The 12,535-nt window shown below is 36.7% G+C and overlaps 1 protein-coding gene across 2 annotated transcripts in view; it reads right to left on the bottom strand.

The window, feature by feature from the left end:
- Lyst (lysosomal trafficking regulator) overlaps nucleotides 1-12,535 on the bottom strand; it is a 202,142-nt gene that overhangs the window by 71,640 nt on the left and 117,967 nt on the right. Inside the window, exons 10-13 of one of the 2 annotated variants that reach the window (XM_063276780.1) lie at nucleotides 6,294-6,449; nucleotides 5,462-5,653; nucleotides 1,840-2,018; nucleotides 204-410 (exon numbers count right to left, since the gene is read on the bottom strand). In XM_063276780.1, coding sequence (XP_063132850.1) covers nucleotides 204-410; nucleotides 1,840-2,018; nucleotides 5,462-5,653; nucleotides 6,294-6,449 — 734 coding nt within the window. The remainder of the gene's footprint in view (nucleotides 1-203; nucleotides 411-1,839; nucleotides 2,019-5,461; nucleotides 5,654-6,293; nucleotides 6,450-12,535) is intronic. The other variant, NM_053518.2, reaches the window with a different exon arrangement.

Raw genomic sequence — 12,535 nt, 5'->3', positions numbered from 1 at the left:
AAAATAAGCCAGATATAAAAATTTTAATCTAAGCCCTGGAAAATAGCTGCAAAATAACCATGAAGAAGTCAAATCAAGCCTAAAAAGTATGAGGGAAGGACTCAAGTTAAATTTATTTGGTAAGAAAACTACACTCCTGACAGCATGAACACAGTTTTCCATCCTTGTTTTGAAATGCTTTGTCAAAATGCTGAGATACTTACTTGTGGGGAGGGGCTGAGACAGTCACGAAGTATATCCTGATGAGCTGGTTCATGGACTATCTCAAGTATCTGCTTCCTTTCTTGTACAGTGTGGGTTGGTGACAAAATATGTGCTAGCAATCTTCCAAGCTGGACTCGTAAGGTTTCTTTAGAAGACCCCAAAATTTTAGTCCACTGCTGCTTAGAAGTGCCAGTTTTACTTGAACCCTGAGTCAAAATAGGAGTGAATCAAGATTACACTTTAAAAAAACTAAGTATTAGTAGTAGCAGCAGAAGTAGCTTTACTCTGTGTAGAGAGGGTGCCTGTGTGCCACCGCATGGTGTGGAGGTGAAAGGACAACTTTAGGGGTTTAACCTCTTCTTCTACCTTTACACAGGTTCCAGGGATCAAAGTCAGGTGGTTGCCATTTGTGTGGTCCTTCTACCTGCTGAGCAAGCTGGACTGCTCTGGCTCAGACTTCTTAAGCAATAATATTCTAGCCTCATAGAAACCAAAGGAAGATAACAGAACACAATTCCTTCTAGATTTAATATTTAGACACTCATACATATATCCATACAAATGAGAGTTTAAGAGACAGATGTGTGACAATATTCAGAACTTTATATATTTTTGTCACAAATACAAAAAGGTACAGAAGGAGAAGCTAGTATCATGAATCATTCTTCAAAAACCACCAAGGGCTTACAGATTATCAAATAAAAATCAAATCAAAACAATCAGAATAATGGGTAGTAAGTTCACTTTGATTTTACAATATGAAAGCCAAGGAACTCATAATAAAAATGAGTCAGTATTACCATAATGAGTACTACAGTTATAAATGTAGAACTATATAGAAATAATCAACAATTTCCCCTAGTTTTTGTTTTAAATGTAACTCTAACATTAGCCTCATCTTGACCAAATCACCTGAATTTAATACTGGAATCAGTATGTATTAGAGCTTAGACGCAATTTTAGAATGACTTTCTAATTACTCCCACTCTTAAGGTCTCTGCTGGACACTAAAATCCAGTTTAGATTCAGAGATTGACAGTGGTGACTCATAGCATTCTAGAATTAGGTTGGCCTTTAGTACTTCTGACGGAGTGAATTGATCAATTTGTTCCCCATAATCAAGTATGAATGACCCAAAGAAACTCCAGTAAGATGATGGGAACTGAAGCCAGACACCATCAATATACTCTATATAATTTTGAAGGCACTGGATATGCTTATAACAAGATCTAAACTTTTTAATAATTCAGAAATGTAGTTATAAATAAAGCCCTTTAAAAACAGGCTATTCATTTACAACCACAGCAATCATCAAAACCCCACTCTTCCCTGATACTATATGAGGTTCTTCATTTTGTAACAGGTTAGTCAAGCAAAATATATCACTGTATTATTAAAGGCCCAAGTTAGGCATAATGCTACACGCCTGCAATGTCAATTAGCATGAGACTGAGAAATGAGAGATAGGAGTTCAAAGTCAACCTAGGCTACCAGTGAGTCCTTACTTCAAAACAATGCCCTGCCCCAACAGAAAAACTAATTCAAATTGATATAAATTTGGAAACTCAGAGTTCAGATATACAGATCTCTACTTCTTTTGTGAAAATGGACATTTCAAGTCATTAATTTACTTACAATAGATATTTTGAAACCATCCAACAGATATGTGAACATTTCTTTTTGGAATGGATTGGATACAGAAGGTTGCTCATAATGCACATCTTCTTCAGAAGTTTCAGTCTGGGACACTGAGGTCTTGCTTTGGGATGTATTTTCTGGAGTTCTCAAAATGTCAATAATATCTGAATTCAACTCTTTGAATTAAAAAAGAATTTAATAAAAATTAGGTAACTCATTGATAGATATTACATATGGTAATGATGCTGGTGAAAATACTCAAGAGGTGGGATAAATAACACTGAAGATATTTGACATAGCCATGGAAAATTATTTTATATTTATCTAAAATTACATATAATTGTATACATTTTAATGAAGTTATCTAATCTAACAATCTAACAAAGACTAATCTAACAAAAATCTGAGTACTAGGCATGAAAAACCATCTTTCAAGTTGGTGGTTAGGGGAGTCCAAGAGACTCTCAAAACAATATAGGTTATTGCTATTGCCCTTGGTTGCCTTCTAAAGACAAGTCCCTATTGCTGAAGATACCATGCACTTTAGACAGAGTTTGGAAGATTCTAGCTGGATCTGACCTACAACTCTCCTTCCTTAGGGCTAGCTTTCATCATGCAGGATGATAGTCAAGTTGCCAAGGAAGGAAAGCAATCCAGCCGAGATGCCTACGAACCACAATGACCAACACAGAAAGATATTCTTAAAGGTGTATCCTGGCAGTAATCAACAGCTGTCTAATGGATATAAGGGCTGCTCAATAGGAAAAAAAGTCATGCCAGGCATTATTTATAAATCTAGTCAACTACCAGTGGCTAGTGATATCATAGATTTTGAATGAGAACCTGCAACTACCATTTTCCTAAACCAGAATAATTTCTGACTGTATTTTAAATACTTATCCTTATACTCACAGAAAAGTATCGCTCTCACCACTCATCAAAGAAGCTTCTATTTTGCAGCAGATAGAGATCATTTCAGAAAGCCACAACTAATCAAAATGCATAGAACAACTGGCCACTCGGTGCCCAGCCCCTAGCGATACATCCACAATACAACTGTATCCCTACATCTAAGAAAACATTGTGGAACTGATGGTAGAAAAACTGTAACAGCCAAAAGACCATGAAGTTTTTGGCAATATTTTGTCTTATATATATGAAAGGGAAGCTGCACCCAAGAAATTTCAACAATATGGTTACTTAAACAAGACCTGAACAATAACAATAGTTGACATGTCCAAGTAGATGGGGAAAATTGCAGAGTCCCACCTCTGTGTTGCAGGCAATTAACAACTGTTGAAGAAGGTAGAATTACCCTTCCCCAGATATGAGCCCTTTAAATGGTTATCCCAAACCAAGTGCTCAGTCCAAAAACATACACACACGAGCAACACTAAACATATTCAGCAAGTTGCATTTATGTATTTACTCACATAAATTTTTAAAGAAAAAGATGGGCATAAATCTAAGAGGGAACAGCAAGGGGAGACACAGAAAGGGCTAGAGATAGGAAAGAGAGGGAGGAAGTGATATAATTACATTTTAACTGATTTAAAAATTCCTCTGATCAGGTATGGTGGAACATGCCTATATTCCCAGCACTCGGGGGCATATCTCTGTGAGTGTGAAGACAGCTAGGGATTACAGAGTGACCCTGTCTCACACAAACAAAACTTAAAAAGAAACCTCAAATCTTCTGTATTACTAGCTCAGTTATCATAGTATAAATGTGGCAGATGTATCAATTAAAGCAGATAAAATGTGACAGAAGAGGGAAACAATTTATTTTAAAACAATACAGACATTTAAAAATACTTAAATTATGAAACTATGAAGGTAAAATATGCTAATGAAGATGAAACAGTTAAAACTTGCTAAGACCACAGGACTGGTAAAAATCAACTGAAAGGCCACATGGGTCCTCTGCAAGAACAATGGTCTTAACTCCTGTGCCATCTCTCCAGTCCCCTTGAATAGCTTTCAGAACTCTAATATGTGCTGCAATTTTTTCAGCTTTATTGAGGCCTAACTCTAAGAAATGACATATTATATATAAAGTGTACCACTTGATGGTTTGATATACATATACACAGTCGAATGATAAAATTAGGTAACATTCATAAATCCTCATATAGTTGTGCTTGTGGGGTGTGTGTATGTGTGTATTCTTGTGTGCATGTATGTGCATGTATGTATGTGTGCATGCATATGTATGTATATGTGAATATTATTTATAGTGTATATATAAATGCTTGAATATTAGCTATAGAATTATTTTTTCCTTTGTATACAAGCTTGCTTTGTACACAAGTCTAACCTCAAACTTGTGACCCTATTGCCCTATCCTTCCAAAGCATGCACCCCTGGACACAGCTATAGTGCTTTTGTTGCTGGGGTTAATTTTTGTAGGTCTCTTAATGATTGCTCTAGGTATTAGCTTAACACTGGCTTTGTGGGATAGCATATTAAAACAAGAATGAGATACCTCCATACATCCAGCAGAACAGTGAAAACACAAAATGTAGACAACTCCAGATACTGGAGAAAAATGCAGTAAAACCTGAATTACACAATGTATTGTGGATATGAGAGCATATAAAACTGTATAGCCACTCAGAAAAGGTTAAAACTGTCAAACACTCCAGGAAATGAGCCTTAAGTGTTTATCCCAGATAATAAAGGCTTATGTTCACACAAAACCCTTTTTGTTTATGTGTAATAACTCTAACTGGAACCAGCTTACATGCCCTTCAACAGATAAGTGGTTAAATAGACTCTGGTACATTCATATCATGGCACTACTGTCCCATAAAACAGACAAAAGCCCAACTGAACAGATTGCTGATACATTCAAGATAAGCATGACAACTCTCTGGAGAATAATACTGAATAAAAATGGCAACAGACTTAACATAGTATTCATATAAGACATTTTTTCCCAAGACAGGGGCTTGCTATGTATTTCTGACTAGCCCAAAACTCACTATGTAGAAAAGGTTGGCCTCAAACTCACAGAGATTTGCCTGCCTCTGCCTCCCCCAACACTGGGATTAAAAGCCTGTACCACTACATCTAGCTATTTTTTTAATGCTGTGTCGTTAGGTTAGTCTGGAATTCTTAGGCTCAGACATCCCTCCTACCTTAGCTTCTGAGTGCTGGGATCACAGGCATGAATCACTTCTTTCTGGCTGCCTTGTAAAACATTTTAGAAATGATAGAAATTCAGAAATGGAGGGTAAATTGGAGGTAAGTAGGGGCTGAAGAGGAAGAAAGTGGGTTTGTTCATAAAAATGCAGCAAGACAACTCATTGTGGGAATGAAAATGTCCTCTTTGACCATATTCATGTCTCCTTCCTGAGAGTGACACTTAGTACAATATCACAAGATTCCAAGGGAAAAACTGCATACCAAGTTGCAGGGTCTCTTTATTATTTCTAGTAACTGCCTATGAATCTATTACTTTGTCAAAAGAAAAGTTGAAAAATATTGTTTTGAAATCAATAGCCAACCCAGACTAGCACTTAACTCATTAAGAAGTTTCTTTTAAAAAGGAAATCTAATCACCTTCATACAACATACTTCCCTGTGACTCAGCACTGAAGGGAGAAGGGTCTGCTACCTTGGTAAATGATCCTGTTCACAGCTAAGATGATGAGCCTCTGCAGCCGCTGGGCGAGCTCTGCCTCTGAGGCCTGGCTGGGGTGCTCCTGGCTCATCCTCCTCTGCATCATAGAGTGCAGCTCATCACTGGCCACCGAGCGCATCTTCATCAGGAGGGACTCTGTCTGAGCCAGGGGGAATTTGCGAGGACCTTCAAGTACACAAATTACCCAATGCCATAGTTAATAATGAGCGATGAACTTATTTTCACTACAATTTTTTTTATTATTGGTCATGAAAAGAAAAACTTTTTATTGCAAAATTAAGTCATATAAAGGAAAAGAGGGCGAGAAATTAGTATTTTTTCTTTCTCCAAAGAAGTGAAACAGTACTTCTGGATTAAAAGTCTAAAGTAACAGGAAAAAGCTAGTAACACAGGAGGATGCTCATCATTAACAAAGTCTTAGTCTTTTCAAAAAAAAAAAAAAAACAAAACAGCAGATGGTACTAGTGGCTTTGGTATCTGATAGTCCTATTTTCACTGTTTCACTTCCTTGTTCTCCAAGATCAACAGTTTTAAAGAACAAGATATTTTAGTAAAGAAAGATGATAATTCAGTAATAATGGTACTATGTCTGGGTAATTACCATTGAATCTTTACAGTTTGGAAAATTATACGTAGTGACAAATAAGAAATCAGTCAGTGAGAATGAAGAGATCACACAGTAGATACAGGTCCAGTGATTTGCCAGCACAATGATTAGGGGTGGACACATCATTTGGAAAGCATTTCCTGAGATACCCTCCCCCACAGTTGATAAGGCAGAGTGCTGTTCCTGTGCTTACTGCACCTGCTCTGGGGGGTACCACACATGTGGTGCATCCAGGAGAAAGCTGGGGGGAGTCTTGATTTAATGGGCTGAAGAAAGGCATCGGAAGTTGACCATAGGAACCAAAATGACGTCTTGGTAGATGAGGAGTAACAGAACCCTTCACTGGAATTGAACCTTTGTTTTGAATTATGAAAACAAACATCAATTTCTATAAATGCTATTTTTACAAATTACTTGCATCTGACTAAATTATAGCAGGTTTTAATAGTGTTTTTTAGATTGTCCACTAATACGTATTTTTAATCAGTTAATAATTTTGGTGGCTAGAGTCATCTTTAAAGTAAAAAATAAACAAAAAAATCTTGGAGATATTAAAAATAGTATTGCCAGACAATATCCTTAACCATTGAGAGAGATTCACCCTCCTATTATATTATGTATTATCAATTATAATCCAGGGATGGCAAGGTTGTAGACACTGAGTAATACTCTCATTCTATATTTGTAAATATGGAAGTGTGCTCAGTACTCAAGCTTTAAAGTCACGTGGATCTGATACAGTCTTACGTTTCCTTGCCTATATACCAGGAAACAAAGCAGAGCTTACCTCACAGGAAGATAGTTATCATTTATCTGATACTACAGTAACATATTTCTTTAAATGATCTTTTATCACTTCCTCCTGTTCTATGGAGATAGGTAAAACAGGAATTTGTACATGGTTGGTACTCAGTAATTATTTGGTGGTTGAATGAATTAATCAACACTGTTTTATGAATTAAGAAGAATAATGGATGAGAAATATAATGCTTATCTCATTCGTCAAAAGAATAATGCATCATTCATGTTGGTATTGTTTTTATTAGTTAAAATACAAATTTCATTTGTGTGCTAATTATACTACTCTATCATCTACGTGTATGAATGATACTTTCCATGAATATATGTCACTTCAAACAATACCCTCTACTTCCTCTATCTTCATGCATTAAAATAATGTGTAGAGTTTTTTTACTTAAAAAACTGAACATTAATGACAAAAGTTAGTAAAGCAAAACAAAAAGCTAGGGAAGAAGATCACAACATACAATACAGGAACTATTAAACACTGTGTTCTTTAATGTAAAAAATGTCTATATGAATTAAAAATAGAAGTGCCTTTATAAACAGTTGGTAGAGTATGATACCATTTAGGTAAAAACATCTCTCCATCACTCTACCCAGCCCCAAGCCCATGTGTGTGTGTGTGTGTGTGTGTGTGTGTGTGTGTGTGTATCAAAAGACTGAACATGGCCCATTCACTAGGTTGACAGGAACTCAGAACTGTCAAACAGAATGGGACACATGTAAGGCTGAAGGGGGATTAATCTGGAACACAGTAGTGTCTATGTCCTCCAGGAGTTTAAGAATGTAAAACCTAGGTATGATACTGCTGGGAGGAACAAGATTCTATACCATGACATATAGGAAGCTATGCACTACAATTAGAAATGAAAAGGGCATATTTTACCTGGGATAGGAGACAGGTATAATGGGAGAATGGTGCAAGAAGAAAGGCTCTGTCTAGATATTAAACAGGTAAGAATAAATAGGGGCAAGCCACAGGGTAGCCTGGGATGGGACCCTTCTGGTCTCTAGCTGCACCCAGAGCTGGGGGTGTCCCATAACCCTTAGAACAAAACCTGCCCACATAGAGCTGTTCTGCTAGGAGTGATCTCCCTCCTAAGCCCACAGTCCACAGGTGGGAACCCACTTTCTCGCCATTGATTGTCCAAGGAGAGACACTCCTGGAGCAACCAGGCGTGGGGCCACAGAGCAGCCTGGTACAGGAAGGACCCTTCCAGTCTCTATCTGCACCCAAAGCTGGGGCTGTCCCACAGCACTTGGACCTGAATCTGCCCGGAGAGAGCTAGTCCCCCAGGAACCCTCTCACTCCTAAGATCACAGGCTCACAGGTCCACAAGAGGGAAAAGCTCTAGTCAGAAACAGCAACTAACTATTGCTAGATCAACTAACATCAGAGATAACATAGTGGCGAGAGGCAAGCACAAGAACCTAAGCAACAGAAAACAAGACTACTTGGCATCATCAGAACCCAGTTCTCCCACTACAGCAAATACTGGATATCCCAATAAACTGGAAAAGTAAGATTTGGATTTAAAGTTACATCTCATTATGATGACAGAGGTCTTTAAGGACAAAAATAAATCCCTTAAAGAAATACAGGAGAACACAGATAAACAAGTAGAAGCCCTTAAAGTGGAAACACAAAAATCCTTTAAAGAATTACAGGAAAACACAACCACACAGGTGAAGGAATTGAACAAAATCATCTAGGATCAAAAAATAGAAATAGAAACAATAAAGAAAGCAAGAGACAGAAGAGAGAATTTTGGGTGCAAAAGATACCATAGAAAACATTGACAAAACAATCAAAGAAAATGCAAAATGTAAAAAGTTCCTAACCCAAAACATGCAGGAAATCCAGGACACAATGAGAAGACCAAACCTAAGGATAATAGGTATAGAAGAAAGTGAAGACTTCATCTTAAAGGGCCAGTGAATATATTCAACAAAATTATAGAAGAAAACTTCTCTAACCTAAAGAAAGAGATGTCCATAAACATACAAGAAGCATATAGAACTCCAAATAGATTGGACCAGAAGAGAAATTCCTCCCATCACATAATAGTTAAAACACCAAATGCACAAAACAAGAAAGAATATTAAAAGCAGTAAGGGGGAAAGGTCAAGTGACATATAAAGGCAGACCTATCAGAATTACACCAGACTTCTCACCAGAGACTGTGAAAGCCAGAAGATCCTGGACAGATGTCCTACAGACCCTAAGAGAACACAAATGACAGCCCAAGTTACTGTATCCAGCAAAACTCTCAATTAACATAGATGGAGAAACCAAGATATTCCATGACATAACCAAATTTACACAATATCTTTCTACAAATCCAGCCCTACAAAAGATAATAGATGGAAAACTCCAACACAAGGAGAGAAACTACACCGCACAGAAAGCAAGAATATAATTTCCTTGCAATGAAATGAAAAGAGAGACACACAAACATAATTCCACCTCTAACAATGAAAATAACAGGAAGCGACAATCACTATTTTTTAATATCTCTCAACATCAATGGACTCAATTCCCCAATAAAAAAACATAGACTAACATAGACTGGATATGTAAAGAGGACCCAGCATTTTGCTGCATGCAGGAAACACACCTCAGAGACAAAGACAGACACTACTTCAGAGTAAATGGCTGGAAAACAACTTTCTAAGCAAATTGTAGAAGAAGCAAGCTGGAGTTGCCATTCTAATCTCAAATAAAATTGACTTCCAACCAAAAGTCATTAAAAAAGATAAGGAAGGACACTTCATATTCATCAAAGGAAAAAAATCCACCAAGATGAACTCTCAATCCTAAATATCTATTCTCTAAATGCAAGGGCACCTACATTCATGAAAGAAACTTTACTAAAGTTCAAACCATACATTGCACCTCACATGATAATACTAGGAGATTTCAACACTCCATTCTCATCAATGCAAAGATCATGAAACAGTAATTAAACAGAGACATAGAGAAAATAACAGAAGTTATGAATCAATTGGATTTAACAGATATTTATAGAACATTCCATCCTAAATCAAAAGGATATACCTTCATCTCTGCACCTCATGGAACCTTCTCCAAAATTGACCATATAATTAGTCACAAAACAGGCCTCAACTGATACAGGAAGATAGGAATAATCCCATGCGTCCTATCAGATCACCATGCACTAAGACTGGTCTTCAATAACAACAATAATGACACAAAGTCCACATATACATGGAAGTTGAACAATGCTCTACTCAACGACAACTTGGTCAAAGAAGAAATAAAGAAAGAAATTAAAGACTTCTTAGAATTTAATGAAAATAAAGATATAACATTCCCAAACATATGGGACACAATGAAAGTGGTGCTGTGAGGAAAACTCATAGCTCTAAGTGCCTCCAAAAAGAAATTGGAGAGAGCATACACTAACACGTTGAAAGCACATCTGAAATCTCTAGAACAAAAAGAAGTAAATTCACCAAAAAAAAAAAAAAGACAGTAGGAAATAATCAAACTCAGAGCTGAAATCAATCAAGTAGAAACAAAAGAAATATACAAAGAATCAACAAAACCAGGAGCTGGTTCTTTGAGAAAATCAACAAGATAGATAAACCCTTAGCCAGACTAACCAGAGAACAGAGAGTGTATCCAAATTACCAAAATCAGAAATGAAAAGGGAGACATAACAACATCTGAGGAAATTCAAAAGATTATCAGATCCTATTACAAAAGCCTATATTCAACAAAACTTAAAAATCTGGTGGAAACTGACAATTTTCTAGACAGTTAGTAGGCACCCAAGTTAAAATCAGCATCAGATAAACCATCTAAACAATCCCATAACCCCTAAAGAAATAGAAGCAGTCATTAAGTTTCCCAACCAAAAAAAAAAAAAAAAAAAAAAAAGCCCAGGACCAGATGGGTTTAGTGCAGAATTCTATCAGACCGTCAAAGAAGACATAATACCAATACTCTTCAAACTATTCTACAAAATAGAAACAGAAGGACCCAAATTCGTTCTTTGAAGGCACAGTTACACTTAAACTTAAACCACACAAAGACCATACAAGAAAGAGAACTTCAGACCAATTTCCCTCATGAATATCAATGCAAAAATATTCAATAAAATTCTTGCAAACTGAATCCAAGAACACATCTAAATGATCATTCAGAAATGATCAAGTAGACTTCATCCCAGGGATATAAAGAAGGTGCAATATATGGAAATCCATCAACATAATCCACTATATAAACAAACTCAAAGAAAAAACTACATGATCATTTCATTAGATGCTGAGAAAGCATTTGACAAAATCCAACACCCCATCATGATAGATGTCTTGGAAATATCAGGAATTCAAGGACCATATCTAAACATAGTAAAAGCAATATACAGCCAACCAGAAGCCAACATCAAACTAAATGGAGAGAAACTTGAAGCAATCCCACTAAAATCAGGTAATAGACAAGGCTGCCCACTCTCTCCCTACTTATTCAGTGTAATACTTAAAGTCATAGCCAGAGCAATTAGACAACAAAAAGAGGTCAAAGGGATAAAATTTGAAAAGGAAGAAGTCAAAATATCAGTATTTGCAGATGATATGATAGTACACTTAAATGACCCCAAAAATTCCACCAGAGAACTACTAAGCCTGATAACTTCAGCAAAGTGGCTGGATATAAAATTAACTCAAACAAATATATATATTTGAGTATATATACTCAAATATATAAACAAGTATATACAAAATATACTCAAAGGATAAACAGGCTGAGAAAAAAATTAGGGAAATGATACCCTTAACAATAGCCACAAGTAATATAAAATACCTTGATGTGACTCTAACCAAGCAAGTGAAAGATCTGTATGACAAGAACTTCAAGTCTCTGAAGAAAGAAATTGAAGAAAATCTGAGAAGATGGAAAGATCTCCCATGCTCATGGAATGGCAGAATTAATATTGTAAAAATGGCCATCTTGCCCAAAGCAATCTGCAGATTCAATGCAACCCCCATCAAAATTCCAACTCAATTCTTCATAGAATTAGAAAAAGCAATTTGCAAATTCGTTTGGAAAAGCAAAAAACCCAGGACAGTAAAAACTATCCTCAACAATAAAAGAGCTTCTGGGGGAATCACCATCTCTAACCTCGAGCTATATTACATAGCAATGGTGATAAAAACTGCATGGTATTGGTACAGAGACAGGCAGGTAGATGAATGGAATAGAACTGAAGACCCAGAAATGAAACCACACACCTTTGACAAAGGAGTTATCCAATTTAAAAAAGATAGCACCAATGGAAGGAGAAGCCCTTGGTCCTGCCCAGGCTGGACCCCCCCAGTGTAGGGAAATGGGGGGGGAGGGGGAGTAGTTGGGGAGGGGAACACTCTTAAAGAAGAAGGGGAGGGGGATAAGATAAGAGGCTTATATCCGGGAAACTGGGAAAGGGAATAACATTTGAAATGAAAATAAAAAACTATCCAACAGCAACAACAACAAAAAAAGACAACACTTTCAACAAATGGTGCTGGTTCAACTGGAGGTCAGCATGTAGAAGAATGCAAATTGACCCATTCTTATCTCCTTGTACAAAGCTCAAGTTCAAGTGGATCAAAAACCTCCAAATAAAAACAGA

The sequence above is a fragment of the Rattus norvegicus genome, chromosome 17, assembly GCF_036323735.1.
Source record: "Rattus norvegicus strain BN/NHsdMcwi chromosome 17, GRCr8, whole genome shotgun sequence".
Lineage (NCBI taxonomy): Eukaryota > Metazoa > Chordata > Mammalia > Rodentia > Muridae > Rattus > Rattus norvegicus.
This window is presented reverse-complemented; position numbering and strand designations above follow the sequence as displayed.